Below are 23,320 nucleotides of genomic sequence, written 5' to 3'. Positions count from 1 at the left end.
CATCACCATCTTCACATTATTATACTGGGAAATATATAACATGATTATATTAAGTCTACATATAAACCAGGAATAGGAATAACTGAATGTTTACGTCCAACGATTTATTTGCAGATTTTTATACTACATAATTAAATAAATTGCATTCCTGATGACACACTGGTGTGACACATTCACACATAAAAATGTCCTTACACCACTATGAGGGTGAGGTTTCACACATTCTATTCCTTGCCACGTCCACTCCAGATTGTATTCACAGAAACCTCATAAGGATGGCAGTAGTAGTGTTCTTAAGAGTAACTTGTTTAGAAAGCAAAGAGCAGCAAGAACGCCATCATAAGACAGAAGAGACCCATAGCCTCAGACAGGGCAAAGCCCAAGATGGCGTATGAGAAAAGCTGCTGCTTCAGGGATGGGTTCCTGGCATAACCAATGATAAGGGAACCGAACACTGTTCCGATACCCGCACCTGCAACATAGCAAAATATTAGAATTATTATCAAGAGAATGTTTAATTATTTGTTTATTACATGGAAAAATCAATCAAGTGAAATAAGTTAAAAATATTTTAGACTACTATTAATAAGAATTAAGAATGAAATGTAGTTCATATAAATAAAACAAAAAAAGCACTCACCTTAGCAATGACAACTGTTAGTAGCAGAAAAAAGCATGCATATACCAGTTACAAACATTCACAATATACACTGTACATAAAGTCTTAAAAAACAAGCATTACAACATCTTTTAAAAGGCAAATAGCATAAGAAAGGCGATCATCAAACAAAAAAGTCCCATAGCTTCTGACAGTGCAAATCCTAGAATAGCATATGAAAATATCTGCTGCTTCAAGGAGGGGTTACGTGCATAACCAATTATTAAGCATCCAAACACCACACCAATACCAATACCTAGAGAAAAGTGTAAATTAAGTTTTGACAAAATGATTTTCATAGAAGTTAATATAGAACAGTTAAAAACATAACCTAGTTAAAAATGACCTGCACTTAAGATAAGTATCTAGTAGTAGTCAAGTTTAATCAAGATGGTTCCCAAAATTTCAAAGTTATGTAAGCCCCATTGAGTGTTATTTGCATAAGAGCAATTAATACTTCATTACAGATAAGATAACATGAATCACCAAAAGCCTAATAAATATGAATTTACTCATATTTTTACATTTTGACCAGGATTAACAAAAAGTGCAATGTAACTTGGACAAGCAAAAACATGCGAAGTTATTAATTGAATATTGCTCACCGGAGCCAGCTACTCCTACTGTTGCTGCACCAGCACCAATAAATTTGGCAGCAGAGTCAATATCTTTTGTGACAGATGTGGTCTGGAAGCTGCGCACTGCTGACACTTGGGCGGGGACAGCAGGCACAATTTGTGTCTGTGTGGGAACTGCTGCAAGTGGCCTCACAAGAGCTGTGTTGCAGAAGATCTGAAAGTTATAAAAAATTATGTCAATTTCAATTCTACTCATATTTAATTTCAACTCAATTAAAATTTGAAAAATTTCCAAATTATTCTTAATTTCAATAGGTGTTAAGTAATAGAAGTCCACTGTGTAAAGCTCATGCTTTAATTTAAGTTGATAAGAAGTAAGTAAGCTATGTTTAAAAATGTTATATAACAATCAGCTGTTACACTACAGTAAGACCATTATTTTGCCTGTTTACGGAATATTCTAATATTTGAACCATGAATAGAACAAAAAAAGTAGACTTATTCTTATATATATTGATTACCTAATGAAAAAGATAAAGGTTGGTAACTATATTTAAAACTTGATACTTTACTAAGTAAAGTTGATATTAGATACTATGTATATAGAATTTATGAAAGATACACTTGAATGTAAAATTATATACTCACAGCAGACCTGGCTGCAGGGGCGATCAATCTAGCAGCAGACAGCATTTTTGTGTTTATTTAGTGGTGCGGCGATTGAATACTGAAATAAAATATATCCCGTTAATGAACTACTAACTGTTAGGTCGAGCTCTACTTGAGAAATGTCTAAGTAAAATGTTTTGTCAGACTGTCCGCAGAGCGTTACGTAATTTATAAGACTACGTAACTATAGATCAAATTTGGCAATTTTACACAAAATCTTCTAATAAATATTATCCGTGGGATAACAGTAGAACGAACGCTAGAAGTAACATATATTTATAGGCGTAAATTTAATAATAATCTGTATAGCGGAAAATGGCCGAATCGCCGATAGAATCATAGAATTTTACCCGCAGTGACAACTTACAAAATCACTATCAAATATTTGCACTAACACGCACGGCACCTGTTTTTAAAACGATATTAGCACTTTTTATTCGGTAGCAATTTAGGATTCCGACACTTTTTCACGATTACTAATCACAATTCTCTACGACACTTACCAAAGAACACCGAGAAGGAGGAGACCGGCCTTTGGAATGTTCAATTTTTGAGTGGTGAAGAACTAACAGATTATACAATCTTTTTTGTCATTGGTTGACTTGCGCAGACTGCGAAAGTTCCGCTAGAATCGGACAATTACTATTGATCTGCGCAGATGACATTTACGTAACACAATTTTTAATTCTCATTTTAATATTTATTACATAAAATGTAGTGAATTGGCAATTATAAATTATATTACTATTTTAAATCTAAAAACATTTTAAAACTATTGTAATTATCTTATGTCAAGATATATTGGAAGAAAATATTAATGAATACAAGAGTGAATTTGACTAGTGTACAATCAACTCAATTCGACATGGCCGTCTTCATGATTAACATCTGTAAATTCAACGGCTGTGGCATAACATTTCCACGCCTGGCAGACCTAATAGAGCATATCGAAGATGTTCATATTGGTAAATATTATTTTATTACTTTAATGTCTTGGGATAAATAAGATTTCTTTGCTTTAATATATATGGTGACCCCTCCCTTGATACGTCTTATCAATACGTCAAAGGTACCAACATAACAATAATGCATACATCTGAATTGCGGGAAAATGTAAAGATTTATTTTAGAATCTTTATTTATAGACTCATTAATAGTTGTAAAGTTCAATTTTGCTGCCGAACCCGTAGGCGACTTTAATTAAAGTATTTATATTAAATATCAATTGTAAACAGTAAACAGCTGACATGTTTATTTATTTCTTAGCTTCTAGATTTTCCTCACGTTTTATATTTGGGATTGATTTTTAGATTACGATCCTGCAGTTGTGGAGCAAAAAGAAGCTTCTCAGCCGTCATGCATTCCATTAAGTTACGTTTTAAAATTTTTCACGGAAGCCTCGCGCCGGGAATTTCAAATGACGCCGGTGGCGGAAGCCCGCAAGCGCCTCCTCTCGGCACCAAAGACACCATCAGTGCGCAGCAGTACACCAACAGGTTATTGCTCTTAGATCGTTAATTCAGTATGTACGTTGTTTTATTTTATTTAGTTTATTTGGGATGTTTGCAATTACAAATTTTATAAAACTTCATTATTGAGTAGGGTATTTATATTAAGGCTTACATGTATATTTAATCAGCGGTATATGAGATTTGGCTTTAAGCCTTTTGGATTAGGTTTTGTAATCCTTTTTGACAAACAGATTAAAATAAATACAAAATCTTGTTTTGAACACAGCCAAATAGGTATATCAAATTTTACAGTTCTTCTAACTTAATTTATGTTTGGGAAAATGAATTCTAAGACTAAATAACCGTTTTTAAAAAATGTTCATGCCCAATTAAATGTAGGTAGAATTTAATCATATATGTATTTTTTTATATATTACTCTCGTTTTTTAAATTAGCTCACTATTATTAGTTACCTCAGTGTGTTTAATATTCTCCCAGGGTTTTTTAAATGTTTCCTTCTCAATCTTTGGCATCTTATAACTGCATAACCTCTATCATTTAACTTTTTTAGCTTTGTTCCATGATCATGTTCCACTATACTAGTAGTTGTTGATATTTTACACAACTTTTATATATATACAATATGAGTTATATTGATATTTTAATTAAATCGTGACTGTTTTATCTTTTCCGAGATGAGATTCTTCAAAACAATGGTTATGCAGACTAACATATTTTTTAATTCAGCTAAATACGAAACTTCACGTTTTTGTGTTATTACTTTGCTTAAATTAAAAAAAAAATAAGGTAAATGAATATTTATATCAGCCATTCAAAAAAGAGTTTTTAAAAGACATTACACCTTCTTAATTATGAAACTGCAACCGCAATTAGCCTTAATTCTCCATTCAATTTCCATTAATTTCAAACATGTACGTCATGGGTTAGTGGAATTTTAATTTTATTTATACATATTACTATTATATATTAAAACTATGAATAGAGGAGACACCGAATTTTACTCAAACGAAACTGAAAAGAAACTTTTAAGTTAATATAATTCCCGGAAATTATCTTTACCAAAAATATCGTATACATGCAGGTGAAACTGATTCGTTCTTGACGTGCCTTAACAACATTGGTATAGTGAAGTTCCAAAAGCCTCAATTAGCCGGAATCGTTTTGATAATACAGTACCTATACATGTGAATGTGCCAGTCTATACAAACAAACTATATTTTGAGAACGTGTTAACAATAATCGTCGTTAATCGTCATCGTTAAAATAATAAATCGTCGTTAACAATAGAGATAATAATTTCAATTGAAAACTTGCATGTGTATCTGAGACCTACTTAACGCTTGATTAAATACGGTTAGATGTTTTCACCGTTCGAAGAAGCGCTTAACACAATTTATCTTTGGAGTTTTATTATCACAGAAGGCTGTTTCTAAAATAAAATATGTACTTGAAAAAAAAAATTGGTTTCCAATTTTACGCCACATTGCTTTTGGCGATTCATAATAATTGATTATTATTGGAATTTAATAAATGTAAAAAATAAATTTAGATTTCATTGACATTTGCATATGCTGACAATTTAATACTAGATTCGCGATTTTGTGTATAATTATGTTTTTCACTGAATTCCATAGAGTATTTAAATACTCTGAAAAAAAATGTGGCTGAATATCTATCACAAGTAAGTAACAAAAAATCCTGAACCAAAACTCCATAAATTCATAGGCGGTGAATATTTAACATTATGCTTTTGAGGTCCCCTTTATCTCTGTACCCACAGTTTTGACCTTAACATCAAAAGACTTTTCATGATTGTGGATTTTGTGTCCTTTGACTTGAAGGGACGACCCTAGACCAGCCTCACTCCTACTCAAGGACCCCAGTGGCTAAGGTCGATACGTTATATCCATAGGGATCGAAATAACTTTGTTAGCGGGATTCAGTGTATGACGCCACTACGGTGATTGTAAAAGCCGCGATGGGTGACTATTTTTTTATACGTAGAACTGTATTCAGATTCAATTAAATTATCTATATTAATCATTATAGTTGCATAATAAACTCCAGCCCATTTTATTATACTACGTAAGTGTGGGACCGTGGCATCCACTGGACTAAAGCCGGACATTACGTCACAGACTTTTTATATAAATACAATTTAAATTTTCTTTTTTCTATGACCCTATATCCAGCTAGGGCTTTACTCGATCGACGATATTAGAAAGCAGAATTCAAAACTTTTTCTCGTTTGGATTGTCAATTTATTAGTTGTTCTTAATGAACGACTTGGAGTACGATCGGATCTTTATTGATTTAATTTATGTAATATAATATTCTATATGTAATGTGTTGTAAGTTTATACGGGGATAAATATAAAATATTGATTATGTTTACAGGTAGCGAAATGGACGACGAGGAGGTGATGAGCCCGTCTGAAGATAGCAACGATTCCTGGACCAACGTCGAAGAGTACAGCTCTGAGTACATTTTACAGTATGGAGTGAAGTAAGTAATTACATTTTCAATTTTTTATAAAATATGGTATAAAATATTTGTAATTTCCAAGAAACCTTTTACAAACCGCAGCGGTTTTTCTAATGTAAAATTAAGAAAAAAATGTAATATACCGAAGTTATAGAGCTATATATATTTTTAAATTAAAAAAATATTACAGCTTGTCTTCAGGGATAATGAATTCTAATGAAATCAGTCTAATGAAAGTTTTTTTTAATTATAAACATAGAATATTACAAATCTTCTATAATATGATACCTACTTAAAAATAGAAAAAAATTTTGGAAAGTTACTCTTTTTTGAGTTACGCGTTTTATTACACATTAAAACTAAATTAACGGATCTAAACGCGAATTTATTAATTCCATCTGGATATTGAAAATGATTTTTCTCAGGATGAACGCAAGTGCAAGCTCTGGTGCGTTGGGTCCGGCCGCGCAAGAGAAACCATTTGCTTGCCCAGTACCGGGATGCAAGAAACGGTACAAGAACGTTAATGGTATTAAATATCACTCCAAAAATGGACATAAGAAAGACGGCAAGTGAGTATAAAATAATTACTATTAGGTATATTTAGTACCTGTTGCAGGTGAAAATATAAAAAAAATATTACTGGTCGTTTGTCTCGCTAAAACGATGGAAAACATAAATATGAAGGAAAGAAAAAGACTCGAAACGACAATTGAATTTTTCATTAATAACTCCTAGCTGGAAAATATTTGATATCTTCTATCTAGATATAAAATATTTTCACTGGGTTGTTCATATATTTATAGATGCCTTTAAAATTTGTGTTAGTTGTAGGATGAGGTCCGAAATGTTTGGTCATTTTAAAAAATCTATTAAGTGACACAAATGTAGGAGATACGAAGTTCACTGGGTCGTCTAATAGTTTTATTTTAAGCTACATGAGCTTAGTTACGTAAAACGTATGCGTCGCTTATTTATACAAAAATTAAGTAAAGTTCTATATTAGACAAAACCCATTTAATAATATACTTGTTAAAAGATATCCAGTCATGCCTCCCCAAGACCATTATAAACCCAGAGTTCACGGACAGAAAAAACGATTGTCGGCCCAACAATATTTTTGGAAGAAATGGGTATTATTGATAATGATTTACAGTATAAAAGTATATTAAGTAGAATGCCAGTATTTTTAGCGTATTGCATTTTATAGTATCACCCTTGTCTATAATTATAGATTCAAAATTCTGTATTTGTAGTTACGTAAAATAATTTTTTGACAAATCCACAGAGTATACGCACTTATTGATTAATTACTTAGTAAATTATTGTTTTTATTATATTTTTATATATTGCAATTTTCAGGGTAAGAAAGGCGTACAAATGCCACTGCGGCAAAAGCTACAAAACGGCGCAAGGCCTTAAAACCCACTCGATATGCCATCACGTGAGTCCTTCTACCTCAACCAATGACAGAGTCCACGTCAAAATGCCGGGCTTAGTTGTCACAGCCTCACCCGCCCAAAGACAACTCAATATTATAGATAACATAGACACAAACAAATTGGTACGCATCTACGACAGTATTAAAACAAAAGATCTACCCGCATTCACGATCCCGAAACAGAATTTAACAAATTTAAATATTATCAACCACAACCACATACGGCATTCGGTTCTTCTGACACCAAATGCGGAAAAAATTAAGTTTGAGAGGAAACCTCAGCCGAAAGTGACGGTCACCTCTCAAGATTCTTTTAACGAAATATCTTTGAGTAACGAACGCCGAGGTTAGTTTTTTTTACTATAACAACAACGTTCCTAAAATACGACCAAATCACATTTCATTTAGTTGGCATTACTGGCTTTGCGATTGTTGCCAGCTAAGACATAGACTGCGGTCATTTGTCTAGGTTAATAGCTTAATTTTTTTTATTAAGTTTTTTGTTTGCTTAAGGATTTATCGGCGGAAGTATTGCATTATTTATATCATTTGATGTGTAAGAACTAACTTTAAATTCACATCCATTTTAACAGGGTACAAAATGTATAGTCGATATAGTCTGTATAGTCGCGCTGTTTATTAACATATTAAGAGCTGACAAAATTGTCGAAAATATATTTCCGAAATAGCGCGATTTTATAGAAGAAAGATTATACCAAAAAAAATATCACAATAATTACCCCTTGTGCCATTGTGTACTTAATATTTTTCGTGTAAAGTGCTTTAAATTCAAGTAAATAATAACGTATACTGACCTTTGATCAAAATTATCGTTGCCATTAAGCGTTCTAATTTTGACAGATGCGTCAGCTTTAGAACATAACATGTAATGTTTAAAAAAATAAAAAAAAAGGAAAAAATGGCATTTGATCTTAAATATCATCTAGGATTATAGATATACTCTTAAATGTGATAATAATTATAGAAAAACCATAAAAAAAGCTTGTAAGCGTATGTATACCTAAGTATTTATAAATAGTGAATAAGGCTGAACTATTTGGTGTTTAGAATTGAAGTCTGTTCTTTTGTGTGAAATATTTGTGGGTAGTTTGAAATCTCAATTTTAACGTATGTGTGATATTAGTCGTGTTAATGTAGAAAAATAATTTATTTTAGTTTTTAAATGTCTGAAGGTTAAAAAAAGCAGCTATTTTCATTAATTTGGTTTCAAAGTTGCAGGTCAACTATAGATTTTTTTAATACTTGTAACTCGGTTTTTTTTTAGAACTAAGGCAAATAACCCAAAGATCAGACTTCTTATACATAGTTATAATATTGATGTGATTCGTGCCTTTTTTATTTTCGATGCTGTTCTATGTTTACCTCGAAATATTTTATCGAAATTCCCAGCACTGCACCTTACTCTGCTATGTGAATGAAGTTTTAATCATACTGGTTACGAATAGCTGAATTTAGGAGCGTTTTTATTTAGTTTTAGGGCGGTGGCAATACTAACCACTGAAAATATAAAGTTCAGAAGTGTTTTTGATCGTTTTTTGCTGATAACTTCGATATGCCTTTCAAATATTGCGATTAATTTAAATATATGTGTGGCTCAAATTTCAATTGGGGCACATTGACCTTCTATTTTTTTTCATACTTACATCCAGTCAATTCAATTGTATGGCTTTATAACCATCACAGATAGCAGAGTTGGGTGCCAGTTTTGACAGCTGACAAAAGAGTTTTGGAATGTTAAGGTGCTATCGTAAACATAGTTTCAGATAGATCTGTCTTCGTAGTAGAAGAAACATAGTTTCAAGTCTTGGAATTATTTGTCCTTCAGTCCAAAGATGGTATTTATTTGTTGTACCTACCTGTCCTGTATATGAAAGTAGCAATTTTATATAAATTTTAACAACTACATAATAATATTATCTTAGTTTTATTATAGTTCGGCCACTCATGAGGCTGTGGTAATATATAAAAGTTGCTAATGAAAGTTAAAGATACCTATTTTGTGTGTGCATCTGATTTTTACATTCTCACTTTATAATTGGTATTATTCGTTACCATTTAGTCATTATATTTATCATTAAGACTGATAGTTTTTTTTAATGGCAACCCCGTTGTACCGAATGGGATTCGGATTCGGAGTTGCCTTACATTTCGTTTGTGTTAGCTGTAAGACAAAGACATTAAAAAGGCTCATTTGATTAATTATTTATTATATTTAAAGAAAAGATTAGATACACAAAAGCCAGCCCAAAAGAGCCGGTTCGTAATTTGGCCAAACTGTACGAAGCTTAGAAAGACCTCCTTTGGTTGGAATTTATGTATTTGATTCATAGAAAATAATTATATTAATAGGGGAGCCTCGATATAGTATTTAACTTATGCCACAGATTCGTTTATAAACTTATTTAAAACATTTGTTACAATAAAACTTATTTATTTTCCGCTTGAAACGAAACTGACGTGATCGGGCTGTTACTAGCCAAAATTTGGAGAGATTAAAAAAAAAGGTTTCAATTATAGAACATAAATTTTATTGAATTTCGTCTATTTCTTGCTTAAATCTAGTCTTTTTATAGTATTTCTGAGATACTTGTATACCAAAGCCAACAGTTTCGTTATAATTTATTTGCCTTTTAAGGTTGTGAAAAATCAAATTTGATGAGTTATTGATTCTCAACAGCTGTGCCTCATGACTGTCCTAAAATCTGCGTATTTGAACATTTTCAGAAATTTTATTGTTATTAACAGTTGAGTATAAAGAAATAATTTTAAATGAGACGCAATATTGGTTTTCTTTATCTATGGCAAGATTTTATATTTTAAAATATTTTTCAGCAGATGTGATCTAGTATCGCATTATAAACTTGTTTTAAAAATAGTTTTTATGTACGGCACTTTAAATTTTTTTTTGCCTTGTGGCATCTTGGCCGGATAGAGCTTATTGATCAATTTAATATGGTATTTGTGATTCTCGATCTCTTTGTCTCTGTCATTTGACTTTGACAGGTCATAATTAAAGCATACATTGATTTATTCTTTCTAATATGTCAAACAAGACAACTACAAATAACTTCAAGTAGGATCATTAATAGTTTATAATATAAAAGTGCGTTTTAGTTGAATTATTTATTATTTTACTATAGTTGTTAGCGTGTAAAATTTTTATTTAAAATATTGTTTTTGTTAAATTCCAATGTGTAAAAGGTTTTTTTTTAAATTATTATAATTTCTAAATTAAATGGTTTTAGTATGTGGCTTACTGAGATTAATTGTATGTCTCATACAAAATAAGTTATGTTTCTTGAGATTACAGGTCGGATCGACCAAATTTGAGATGTTAAACGCTGTTTATGTACGTTTTCATACATTAACGAATTACATGTTTTGATTAATAAACTCATACCGCAATAATATTTGTTTCATTTAAAATAAATACATGTATATGTTTTATAAGAACTTCATAGATGGAAATAATGAAGAAAATGGGGTAAATATGCTATATTTTTTTACAACGTTATTCACGCCATAAAGAATTATTAATGTGTCTCTTACAATACGACAATTACATACATACTGAAAAGTAAATAAAGTAGCTATTTTTCTAACTACTTTCTCGAGACTTTGTGTACCACCCTAATACTGATCACAAATAGCCGCATTTTGAGTTGAGAAAAGTATTTACCCATCCAAACCTTGTACAGCTGCAAGAGAAAGTGCAAGGTTTGGATGGGCAACAATGCATTGTACGAAAAGAGAAGGTACAAGCAAAAAGTTATGGTTTTGGTTATACTTAGTGGTTTTCGCATGGGATGGGTAGATTTTTTTATCTATGAATTTTCTTTAAATAATTTACTATTTTAGGAATATACATAGATGAAAAAATACAGACTTATCAAGTATACAAAACATTTTTCACGTCATAAAAAATGTTTTAACTTTAACGAATAAAACGTTAAAGTTGGCAGAGGGCTCGCGAGTGCGTGAAATTGTTTCAGTGCTCCACAGATTACAAAAATAATAAAAACAATGTAACTGTTTATGCTTTATTTCGTTATCTGTTTCGAATGTATATAGATACAATAAGCTGTAAAAAGTCAAGTGACGTGTAGCAGTGGGGTATACTGGACTAAACTGGTTTTCAGGCTATATAAGCACGGCGCGCTGTATGGTCGGGCGCACTTCTTCGACGCTCGCACTAGATATAGGACGTTACTATTGTTGTTAAATTTGTGGTTAATTTCGTGTAATTTAATTTGGTTATTTTTAGTAATTTTATTTGTTAATTTCTAACTTCAGTAGTGGGATTCGTTCTCATTTCTGATTAGTTTAAATTAACGCCCACGTGGTTTTATTTTAGTCAGTTTGAAACGCGAGTGTTATACGTTTAATAAAAATAATGGAGGGTAGGCGGTGAACACGTAAAAAAATGACGGTGTGCCCGTCTCTGGGCTTGAAGAAACGTTACAGTCGATATTAAACCGTCAACCGACGCAAGCGACTGAGCTATGTCCACCAGTGGTGTCACCACAACTGTGCTCAGCAACACCACCGCGAGGGGATCGGGCCTTTGCACCGACATGCGCAACACCATCGGATTTGCTGCTTTCTTCCTTAAGTGACACTCGTTACCACCTGGTACTGACGGTTCGCACAATGGTACTGAGAACGCTCCGGTGCCAAGTTCAAGCAGCGCATGCGAGTCAAGCACTGATCTGGTACTTAATCAGGTGACCGACAAACTAACTACGGAGATCGAGTATCTATGCCGAGTCATTAGCAATGGTCAAGATATGAAGACATCGTGCATTGCGAGGTTGACTCGCAAGGGTGTGCATTTCAATGGCGGCGATTTTGCATTTGTGCCAAGCTGTTGGTAAGCTAGACTCCTGTATGCGCGGACCATATGTGGTTTTAGCGACGTTGTCGCAGGACAGATATGAACTAAAATTAGTCGCTGGTTCTTATGGTAAAGCTGCCGCGGAATACATGTTGCCCTGGCGCGGGGAATGGACCCCTGATGTGTGTGCCGCATTCTTTGAGAGTAAGTAATTTTTACTTGCCTTTTCAAAACTTATGTATGTTGATAAATGTTTGTGAAAACTGTCATTTTATTAGAACTGCTTATCATATAGGTAGTAACTATTTTGGTAAAGACCTGCGGGAGTCTTGTGTGATAGTAATGGAGTCGCTCTTACTATCAAAAGCAATGGAGTCGCTCTTGCTTAGTGTGATGTACAGTAATGGAGTCGCTCTTACTGTTAAAGCAATGGAGTCGCTCTTGCTTAGTGTGATGTACAGTAATGGAGTCGCTCTTACTGTTAAAGCAATGGAGTCGCTCTTGCTTAGTGTGATGTACAGTAATGGAGTCGCTCTTACTGTTGATAGCAATGGAGACGCTCTTGCTATGTAAAAAAAAAATGAACTAATGTTGTGTCGAAAGTAATGGATGCGCTCTTACTTTCGATGAAGTTATGTTAATTTAACGTTATAATAACAAAAATGATGTAATTTTTAGGTGGCGCTGATGATGACGATAGTCCTTCACCACAACCACCGCACGTGATACAAGAGTCATCAGCAGGTCAAGTTTCAACATGCCAACCTGCCTATCATCACACGGGCGAGGACGCACCGTCGTCAGGAGAGGCCGAATAAGCTGTAAAAAGTCAAGTGACGTGTAGCAGTGGGGTATACTGGACTAAACTGGTTTTCAGGCTATATAAGCACGGCGCGCTGTATGGTCGGGCGCACTTCTTCGACGCTCGCACTAGATATAGGACGTTACTATTGTTGTTAAATTTGTGGTTAATTTCGTGTAATTTAATTTGGTTATTTTTAGTAATTTTATTTGTTAATTTCTAACTATACATTATATTTAAATTACACCTGATAATAAATACGTCTTACATTAACATATATATAATTGCATAAATAGGATTAATTGGAATATTTCAACACTATTTTCTAGCTGTTAATTGTTCTAATAGCGCGGATATTTTCTCGTGTTTCGTAACTTCTCGAAGCGGACATTTATTCTGAACAAAGAAGAGGGCGCTTTCGTCTTTCTGCTCAAAGGCTACTTGGGCGGCTTCTTCATAAAACCTGAAATATGTGTTTACATTATTTATTTAGTAATAGGGATGCGTAGCATACAAAACTACGGGTGTGTACAAAACACTGATAAAACCATGAATTTAAGAGAAGAATAGATAAAATAAATAATACATAATTAGGGAGAATAACTAAGGTAGCAGATGATCCAATGCATATAATATATAATATTTAAGTTAACAGAAAGTAGGTACTTTAAACGAAAAAGAGGAAGACAATTAAGAAGGTGGATAGACCAGATTAAGGAAACAGCAGGTGGTACATGACAGAGAGTGGCACAGAGCAGACAAAAATTGTGAAATTTGGAGGAATGGCGAAATTGCAAAAGTATCCGAAATAAAATTATTTTATTATTATGTGTGTATTTTGAACTAAATAAGTACATATATTGTATTTATTTATACAAATCGCAGGAAACACTGTAAGCAACGACTGCTACTATTAATAGGGATAGTGAGGAATTTATAAATATTTAACGACTCAATCGATCGATCAATATTATTCTAGGTACACACTATCGGGGGAAAGTGAGAATCCATATCTCTAAAACTACTGAATTGATTTTGATAAAACTTGAAATAGTTCATTTAAAATAATCGATCGATGATCTTCTCTATATGAGAAATTTGTAGACAAACATACACGAAGTTTAGCATGCGTGCTTTAATAGACGATGATACTCAAATATTTTGCATACATAAACTCATAATCTCCCTGTACCAAGTCGGTTAAATCGATTAAAAGACAAAATCACTTACTCAGCCTTCACGTAGTATTTAACTTTAATATCGTCCCTACAACGAGGCAAGTATTTTAATGCCTCGTCTTTTTGCCCTCGCGAGAGACACGCGTCAACAAAGGCCTCGTAGCCGATTGGGGACTTTTTGGTTTTCGAGAACTTCTCTAAGTCGTCCCATTCGCCCTTTTCGGCTAACGTTAGTATTCTAAGCCACCAATATCTGAAAAAAAGTAGCAATTTAATTAATTAAAAGCCTTTTAAGTTTTTTAATTAATTTAATATAATATTATTATGAAATATTACTTCGTATTTTATCTAAGTTTTCTGTTTCTCGCCTGATTTTGTACTTCTTTTACTATTGTAATATACAATTAATTAATATGCGTAAGTTATTATTAATATATTTATCTTGTTAGTGAATGCTATAATGTTCCTAATATCAAAGCAAAATCATTTGAAGAAAAATTGATTTTATAAACACTTCTTCAGAAAATTCAGTGTAAATAAGATTTGCATACAAACTAAATAAAATTGAATTTTAAGTTTATTATTACAGTATTAATAATGCAAAATAGACCTTCTATCCGGCATCTTGTATTCAGAGCGTAGTTTTTCCGCTAACTTGACCTCTCCCTCCTTAAGTAACTTCCCAACAGTGTCATGTAAGGAGAGACCAACGAAGCTTGTTCCATAAGTTTCCTGTAGACTCGATTGCTGCTTGCAAAGCTTACGGGCGTCTTCGCATACTGACGCGCCTAAGTAAAAAGAAAAGCTTGGAGCTTACGAAATTTCAGCTTTTATATGGTAGATGTTACTTTAATTTACCTATTTATTTCGCAATGCACAATATAGTCAAAGATGGAATACATACTATATATATTAATTATAGAAAAATCATCAAAAAATCAATAAAAATATTAAATACATTTTACTGAATAATTAAAGTCAATGGCGTTACAACCTTTTTAGGTCTAAGCCTCAGATTTCTGTATCTGTTTCATGATCATTTGTTTAACTAATAGACAAATAGTCGCCGTCGACTTTTTTGGGTCTTTTTCTGTGGAAGAAAGTTTATTGGTCCGGGCCTACGACCGAACCTACGACCTGAGGGATGAAGGTCGCCCTGTGAAGCCAATAGGCCATCACTGTTCACACTAGGTAATACATAATTAAATAATATTATGTGACAGTGATACTCTAAGGTTTTATATTATCGTTTGTTACGCATAGGCGGATCCAAGAGGGATATTGGGCGTCATGTTTTATAACTAATTTATTTGAACATATTTCAAGTACTACTACACTGAGTTTCTTTATTGAGGGAATTTTTTTGAATTTTAGAAAACCCATGTATGAAATAAAAAACGCCAATATATTCCTTATAAAACGCTATGTTCAGATTTTACTTCCAGAAGCCGTCGACCGTTGAAGCATGGCCTAAGAATTACTTTTACCAACCAAAAAAGTTTATTCTATAAATAAATTTTAATTCTTATTAAAAATAAATACGTCAAATTTTCACCACTTTTGCATTTTGAGTCAGATTCACAAGTCTTATGCTTATATTGGATTTAATATCCTTTAGAGGACTTACCCAGATCATTCTTGCCCTTCTTATAGCACTCTCTGGCCGAAATAAGCGATGCCTCAATACTGCCGGGGTTAGTTTGGTCTATCGCGTCTCGGATGTGTGTGCTCGCTTGACCTTGAAAGTCATCTTCTTGAACGTACACTTGCCTCAATGCCTCACGATTGTGACCCGCACAATACTTTATGTATAACGCATGAGCGAGGGGCAAGCTTCTGATAGTGAGCTGAAACGGCAAAATCACTACATACTATAAAACAAAGTCGCTTTATCTGTCCTTATGTCCCTTTGTATGCTTAAATCTTTGAAACTACGCAACGGATTTTGATGCGGTTTATTTTAATAGATAGAGTGATTCAAGAGGAAGGTTTACATGTATAATAACATCCATTAAATAGTGGAGAAGTACTGTTATTTTTGAGGTTTCTAATGTGATGTCGTAATTACATTTTTTCCGCTTACATTGCAAACGCAGGCTGAACCCTACGAGTTTTATCAAAATAATGTACTAAGTATTGTACACATTGAAAAGGTCTTCATAAAAGACCATAAAGTGATGGTATATGTCTATCTCTTATGGATAACCCACATTTTTATATACAACGTTCACAGATTTTCTGTAGTGTATTTAGTATCAGCATTGCACCCGTGCGAAGCCGGGGCCGGTTGCTAGTTAAGAATAATTTAACTTTATTCATTACAGAAATACGTTGTGAAATAATTGATTTAACGATACAGATGCTGTGTTGTGGAAAACTAGATTACAGTTATTCCGAGGTAAATGTTTTTCATACATAAATATTGAACGACTACAATGTTATGTTTACCTGAAGTATTGTTTAATAATAATAATGAAAAATTACCTCAAACTCATGTTTTCCCATTTTCTCTTTGAGATGCAATAGGACAATATACACCAAATCCGTATCGCCGCTAGCTGTAGCCTTCAATAATGCTATTACTCCTTCTTCTAACGATAGGAGAAGGGGAACTTGAAGTTTACTGTGAGTTTCGTATTCTAAGATCTGGAAAAATTACAGCTTTGTTACATAGAACTACAAAAGTTAACAAATTTCGTTAGAGGTAGCGCGTTCAACTTAATAGAATATTGAAATATCAATTCAATAAAAAAAATATAAAAAGCCAACATCACGTAGTGTTCCTAGGCGGTCACCCATCCAACTACTGACTACGCCCTGTTGATTACGATTCAAGTTCTATATTTCTGGCTCCATTCCAATCACAAAAACAGAATAGACCCAAAAGTCGACGGTTAATTACGGCCTAAACCGATCTTTCGGGGCCATTGGATTTATTCTTTAAAGCCTGTGAGAACTTCTACTATCTATATCTATAATAATATTATTTATTTATATATTTATTTACACTTCGTTGCTAAAGAAATACAAATAACACAAAATATATACATTACAAGGGATGCAACGGGCGGCCTTATCGCTAACAAGCAATCTCTTCCAGGCAACCCTAGTAAGAAAAGAAATAAATAAAAATAAAAAAAATGATGGGTGCAAGAAGTGCAGAAGTTATATAAAAAACAAAATAAATTTATATTAATATATAGAACCTTAATCTATTAATAACTATATATATCATAATAACTATATATAATAACTATATTAAATAGAGGAAAGATTTTTTGATCGTCTGATACTCACTTTAATAGCTAGAGCTTTCCGCCCCTTTTCAGCGGCCTTCATAGCAATCGTTGAATACGAAATACCAGGTATATTTCTCAATTTTTCACCTATTTCCCTTGCTGCACTTTCGTTGTCCAAATGCGGTTGGGTCACCTATATTTAAGGTAAACATCAATTTTTTTGTAGCTGAAGGATTTCCTAAACATTTTTTATATCTTCTTATTATAATTACAAAGTTGCCTTCAGATGGGTAACAAGTCAATAGAAACTCATCAAAAGGTAACATACGAACATTACAAAACTATCCAAGAAGTTAAAGTTCCTATTAGAAATCAATAAAAAAGCGAAATAACTAATGTTTCCTACTAATTAAGATACCTTGTAACACGCCCAATGTGACAGCACACGTGTTTGTCCGTCTTTCAATTGGAGATAAGAGGCAATGTGTCCCGCGAGACAATGCAATCGTCGCCATATTAGTCGATCTAGTAAAACTCTTTCGCCAAGATTTTGAACTCTTAATTAAGTTTAAGGAAAACATCGGACATAAATAGAAAAATAATCATAAAAAAAGGAATAAGCCAACAAAACGCAGTGTTTCCAAGCGGTCACCCATCCAAGTATTGACTGCGCCCAATGTTACTTAACTTAGGTGATCGGACAACATCCAGTGGACAGGCAATAGATGATACGAAACATTTAATTAAACATCTAAAGTACTCTGTCACTTTTCATCATAGCGTAAACACAATTAGACAGAAAGAGACAAAAGAGTAATTTAATAAATAGTGTGCAACTGAACTGCTTTAACTTTTTAAAATAAGGGGTTAATATAGAGTTGAGCGGCGCTGTGTTATGGATTTTAATTAATTAAATGTTAAAAAACATTTGACTAATTAAATAGATCTGAAAAACAAAAAGGATACTGCAAATAGGTCAGCGGTATGGCAACTCTTGTATCTCGTACTGCGTTGAGAACCCGGAGCCATCTGCAAGTCTTGACGTAGTGCTCCGTCAATGCTGGTTCTAGAAGGAAACCTTTCCCGAACTGAGCTGCCCGTATAAGCATTTTCTGTACATCAGTGTCGAATTCAAAGGCCGCTGCATCAATGCAATCTTGTACCGCACTGGATAAATCTGGTTTCACCAGTCGTATGTATTCATCTGCGCGGTGGCTGCGTTTCTGTTTAATATTAAATAAAAATCAACAATAAAAAAATAATTAAAATTTTGAAATAAAAATATACGTAAAAACATACACGCTGGTATTTTTTTCAATTGTCAAATAAAATGCTTTCCTTATTTAACATTCTGGTTCCTTTCTAAAATTTCCTAAATTGTAAGAAAAATGTGATTTTCTTAGGATTTGAAGTATGTATATATATATATTAATTAATTTACTACAAAGAAACAGAGAATCAACTACTGCTCTATGAGTAAAGAAATAATTTATTTGTTTAATTAAAGTTCTTTGTATAAATTTTACATAAATATAGCTTATTTCATTTAACAAAATCTTCATTTAAAAAGTGTCAGTTGTTTTATAATTAAATTATTAAAATCTCGAAGTTTGTTCATTTGTAACTACCGGCAGAAGTGATAACTTAAACTATGTTGAAATATTATTGTAATGTTCCGATGATCATCTGCTTCATTTGTCATATTTTTTATAACCTGAAATACGGCTAGCGCAGGATAGAGTGAGAGAGGAGGAGCCTACGATGCAAGAGAAAGAGAAGCTAGAAAGACTAGCGACGTAACGATGTCTTTTACCCTCTCATAAAGAGTTATCACTTCAATAACAAATATAATAGATTAACGTGTAATTTAATGTATATACGTTATATATTTATTTAAATGTTAACATAATTATGGTATACAGTCAAATATGTTATACCGTCGCCGAAATGACTCCAAATGTTTGGTCGTAAAAACCGATAGTCGTAACAGCCGATGACGTTGTTATAAAGAATCTATAATAGAATTCAGCCGGGACCTTTGATTTTGGTCAATATAACTGGTGTAAAGATGTGGTCGTAAACGGTTTTGACTATATTTATCTTACCTGAAACTGTTTAGAAGCCTCAACCAAATATGAACCAGGCGCCGTACTATTGATCCTAAATATCTTTTCCACCACAATTGGGACCTTTTGTATCAGTTCATGAGTAAACTCCGATACTACTCTCACACAATCCATTTCCTGAATCAAATGGAATGGTCCATCGTATGGGTATGTGATATTCTGAGCATTGAACCCGTATATAGACATTGTGTCGTCCCAATGTCCGATTATTGCTTGGGAGCCACACCTGAAATTGTTTTCTAAATATAATATTATTTAGGAGACCATGATATTAATTAATGCGTTCATAAAAATTTCATAAAAGGTACTATTGAAAAAAGGGATTTATCAGCTCTGAAACCTAGCGAGGCAGCAGTACTGTATAAAGAGGCTGTCAGGAGTGCAGTATATATGACTCCTTCTCATTTTTAATTTAAAAAGGATATGAGATTGATTTTATACAATCTAAGTTCCTACACAATATTCCTATACAAATCCTAACTCGAAATTTCTTTATATCTCTATTGATGAAAACTTGAAATGAAAAAAGGAGATGAAAGTCACACAAATATATTTGTCTCTATTTATCGGGAACTACGGTTTGGGAATAATCCTACATGATGTTATGTTATGAAGAGGTGTTTTTATATTGCCGATTGCCTAAAGATACATGATAAATTCTAACCATAACAAACGAAACACCGGTCTTTCGTCTTTTTTATTAAAATTGTGTCTAAGCTGTGATGAAAAGAGACAGGATATTGTTTTTGTGGATAAGGGATAATATAGCGATATTAATTCTAAGATTAAAGGTGCAAGACTGAAGACATGCATCTTACCATACTAATTCTTTAGGTTGTTTAATAAATCCGGTATCAATTTCGCAATATTTATTCTTGAAATCGGCCGAACCGATCCATAGAAAGCCAGAGTCTGTAAATAAGGCAACATGTCGTCCATTTTGTGACGGCACTATAGATAATACTTGTGTATAAGGGTTTCTGAATTCTGCCTTCTGTAACAATAAAGTAAGAATTTTTCGAAGAGCATAAGAAGCCGAACCCAAAATTTTAAAAAGATCAAAAACTACACGATATGCACGTAGATATGGGATACTAGGATTAAATTAACGAGAAAGAATAAAATGATTTATTGTGTAACATATCACAAATTCAAATTTAAAAATCATTTATGTAGGTAACTTGATGTACACTTATGAACGTCAAAAAAGAAATATACATTGAATGCTTCTAATTTTACTTTTACTGCCAGTTCTCAAATCAAGGGCGTAGAATGGAAGAGAAGAACTGGCAATAAACTCTCCGCCACTCTATTTAATCGCCAAGTATTTGCTATACACAATATTACGCCGCCTCTCATTAAATTATTGGAAGTCCCTATCTAAGTTGCTGTTTATGTACAGCGCTTCAATATTGTGACCCTTGGAAATTGCTTTTACAATAATGTGGCATTCCATGTGGTATGTACCATCCAATTTGAACAATTAAGGTACAGTGTAATTATGGAAGAACATAAGTTCATTATAATTTTTGAAATGGTACTTCTGCATTTTTCATAAAATAGGGGTGAAATGGCAGGCCTTCACCGCCACCTAGGGACACTAAATGTCGAGACGATGTCGTCGACGAGATGAAACTCAGCTACAGATATTCGTACTAACAACTCTTGTGAAATATATCCTAGGAATTTGTTTGCTTACCATATTTAAAATAGCTCTAGTTTCTCCTAATTGGCATTTAAATACCTCTTTATCTCGACAGATAAGAATACTTATTTGTGAAGACGAATGCTGACCAGAACTCAACACACACCAACAACTGATTGTAAGATTTGGCCCTGGAAATAATTTATAGTATATATATTATATATATATATATATATAAATATATATAATAAATAAAGAGACATAGCTAAAGTAGATATTAATTTTGAGTAATTAAATAAGTGTGCCTAGAAGTTATAACCTTCGCGATTACACACGATACTACAATAGATCTAACTGTACATGACAGTTATGTAGTGGTGTGGGTGATATAGCCTTAATAGAAAAGTGTCTGTGTATATGAGCCATGATGAGAAACCATACGGGATGGATGAAACCTCATAAGCATTGCATAGGATGCATTATTCTGTTTGTACAGAATTCTGTATATATGTTTACACAAAAAAACATTATAACAATCTAATTATTTTGATGGATGAGGTGGAATCTTATGTAAGGTTAACAATATTAAATAGGTAACTTACTTGGTAGGTCAGGCAAAGATCGGACTTTCGGATCAGATACATTGCTAACCAAGAACATTCTGTTAGTAGTGGTGATGATCGCAAGACCAATTCCATGTGGGCTTGGGAACAATTGTGCCTTACACACCTGAAATTGTTTAAACTCTTAATATTATTAAACATTTCATACAATACATGCTTATTGTTTACAATATAATGGAACTAAAATAAATTCCAAGTTTTGTATTTTACGTCTTATGTTAATAGAAACCAAGGTTCAATCATAGCTTATAAATTTGACATAGATTATTATACAAGTAAAATTATGAACATCTTAGTTTCTATTGTAATTGGTTTATATGACTTTATACAACTTTGCTGTTTTGCTGAGAATAAAAACCAGCCAGCCAGTATCTTACATACCAACAAAGCAACATACTTAGACAATGAAAGAAAATTGTTATAGATTATCAAGTATCCTGTAACATAATACTCACTGATTAGATAATCCACGTATTTACACATGATTCAAACCGTTTCTATTATAATTGTTTAAATTATAGGTAGACTGATTTAGAGTGTAGACATAATGTATAACTTTGTGGTAGTAATTACCTTTGTATCTCTCACTTCTTGTCCCATACTAAATGTTTTTTGGTAGGCACCAAACATGTCATATATGAGTACATCACCACTCTCCTGTACACATAAGAGCTGTTCTGCATCTGACCATCCCATGTGCACAAGAACACCACTGTTCCACTAAAACAAAGTAGAAGAGACTACTTAGTCATATATACACTAGACTAGGTGTGGTAATTATAAAATTCTTTCTGGCAAGTTACTTAACTAAAATATATATGTAAATTGAAGATGTAATACATACCAAAATCTTAGATATTATGTTACCAACTCCATTGTAGATTGTTATTACAGGCTTTGCAGTAGTTGCTACTCTTACAAATTGTTTTCTGTCCCTAACAACAGCGATAGGGCCTCCATAGGCTGCTCCACTGACTATCATGTTATCAAGACCATCGTCCATGGACCATAGCATATTATACAAGTCGAATTTCCTATAAAGAAACAAGCAAACTTACATATTTGATCTACCTAATAATTGTTATTACATGAAATAGTAACAATTACCTATAGTAGGAATCCAATTGAAACCAATCAGCAGTAAGGAGGGCCGACATGGTACACTTTTTGGTAGCACACTAATGACAAAGTAATTAAAATAGAACAAACATAACAAAATTCCACTTTACACGTTTTATAATAACATAATAATTTTGCTTAAAAAGAATACAGGCGATTACTCCCCCTACACTTAATAACAACAAAAACAAACATCAGTCATCAAGAATTATGACTTCGACAATAAAATTTGACAGAGTTTACCACAGGTTAAGTGTAACCATTACTACCATGCATACTACAGAGCTATCATGAGCAAACATTATACATAGAAATAGCCTTTTAACGTAAAACGTCATAAATATACGTATTAAAAATACAAAAACCTAAACTAAGTTAAAAACAATTTCATTGCTGTTATACATTACATATTACATTTTCAACATATAAA

General features: G+C 32.8%; 3 protein-coding genes across 4 annotated transcripts; 1 reads left to right on the top strand and 2 right to left on the bottom strand.

Annotated features, from left to right (window-relative positions):
• Nucleotides 1–89: 89 nt before the first annotated feature.
• LOC110998583 (ATP synthase lipid-binding protein, mitochondrial) lies at nt 90–2,540 on the bottom strand. 2 transcript variants are annotated; one of them, XM_022267291.2, is made up of 4 exons: nt 2,409–2,540; nt 1,885–1,963; nt 1,264–1,450; nt 90–472 (listed from the first exon to the last, which is right to left on the bottom strand). In XM_022267291.2, the coding sequence occupies exons 2-4, from the start codon at nt 1,927–1,929 to the stop codon at nt 309–311; spliced, it is 396 nt and encodes a 131-aa protein (XP_022122983.2). In that variant the 5' UTR covers nt 1,930–1,963; nt 2,409–2,540; the 3' UTR covers nt 90–308. The 2 variants fall into 2 exon arrangements, with proteins under 2 accessions (XP_022122983.2, XP_022122992.2); XM_022267300.2 differs by lacking the exon at nt 2,409–2,540 and adding an exon at nt 2,273–2,402.
• Nucleotides 2,541–2,672: 132 nt separating this feature from the next.
• Nucleotides 2,673–10,730, top strand: LOC110998573 (juxtaposed with another zinc finger protein 1). The gene is made up of 5 exons (XM_022267282.2): nt 2,673–2,870; nt 3,216–3,401; nt 5,775–5,883; nt 6,288–6,434; nt 7,225–10,730. Exons 1-5 carry the CDS (start codon nt 2,723–2,725, stop codon nt 7,652–7,654), a joined length of 1,020 nt encoding a protein of 339 aa, XP_022122974.2. The 5' UTR covers nt 2,673–2,722; the 3' UTR covers nt 7,655–10,730.
• A 2,462-nt stretch (nt 10,731–13,192) lies between these two features.
• Nucleotides 13,193–23,075, bottom strand: LOC110998752 (vacuolar protein sorting-associated protein 16 homolog). The gene is made up of 15 exons (XM_045629190.1): nt 22,879–23,075; nt 22,616–22,805; nt 22,345–22,491; nt 21,751–21,877; nt 21,203–21,339; nt 20,322–20,497; nt 19,483–19,729; nt 18,344–18,600; nt 17,796–17,934; nt 17,436–17,570; nt 16,623–16,784; nt 15,766–15,985; nt 14,749–14,926; nt 14,191–14,391; nt 13,193–13,423 (listed from the first exon to the last, which is right to left on the bottom strand). The coding sequence occupies exons 1-15, from the start codon at nt 22,926–22,928 to the stop codon at nt 13,279–13,281; spliced, it is 2,511 nt and encodes an 836-aa protein (XP_045485146.1). The 5' UTR covers nt 22,929–23,075; the 3' UTR covers nt 13,193–13,278.
• Between the last annotated feature and the right edge of the window lie 245 nt (nt 23,076–23,320).

This window comes from Pieris rapae, chromosome 8 (genome assembly GCF_905147795.1).
Source record: "Pieris rapae chromosome 8, ilPieRapa1.1, whole genome shotgun sequence".
Lineage (NCBI taxonomy): Eukaryota > Metazoa > Arthropoda > Insecta > Lepidoptera > Pieridae > Pieris > Pieris rapae.
The sequence above is the reverse complement of the archived record's forward strand: the minus strand, read 5'-3'. Positions and strand labels throughout refer to the sequence as shown.

What these genes read in the sequence shown, in the direction of transcription:
- LOC110998583 (XM_022267291.2), bottom strand. Translation starts at nt 1,929, where the DNA reads ATGCTGTCTGCTGCTAGATTGATCGCCCCTGCAGCCAGGTCTGCT. An exon ending in CCCCTGCAGCCAGGTCTGCT is followed by an intron (nt 1,451 to 1,884) that starts GTGAGTATATAA and finishes TATAACTTTCAG; the next exon opens with ATCTTCTGCAACACAGCTCT. An exon ending in AGTAGGAGTAGCTGGCTCCG is followed by an intron (nt 473 to 1,263) that starts GTGAGCAATATT and finishes GCTATGTTGCAG; the next exon opens with GTGCGGGTATCGGAACAGTG.
- LOC110998573 (XM_022267282.2), top strand. Translation starts at nt 2,723, where the DNA reads ATGAATACAAGAGTGAATTTGACTAGTGTACAATCAACTCAATTCGAC. An exon ending in ATTTTACAGTATGGAGTGAA is followed by an intron (nt 5,884 to 6,287) that starts GTAAGTAATTAC and finishes GATTTTTCTCAG; the next exon opens with GATGAACGCAAGTGCAAGCT. An exon ending in GGACATAAGAAAGACGGCAA is followed by an intron (nt 6,435 to 7,224) that starts GTGAGTATAAAA and finishes TGCAATTTTCAG; the next exon opens with GGTAAGAAAGGCGTACAAAT.
- LOC110998752 (XM_045629190.1), bottom strand. Translation starts at nt 22,928, where the DNA reads ATGTCGGCCCTCCTTACTGCTGATTGGTTTCAATTGGATTCCTACTAT. An exon ending in CTAGAGCTATTTTAAATATG is followed by an intron (nt 20,498 to 21,202) that starts GTAAGCAAACAA and finishes TTATTGTTACAG; the next exon opens with AAGGCAGAATTCAGAAACCC. An exon ending in AGGCTTCTAAACAGTTTCAG is followed by an intron (nt 18,601 to 19,482) that starts GTAAGATAAATA and finishes AATATTAAACAG; the next exon opens with AAACGCAGCCACCGCGCAGA.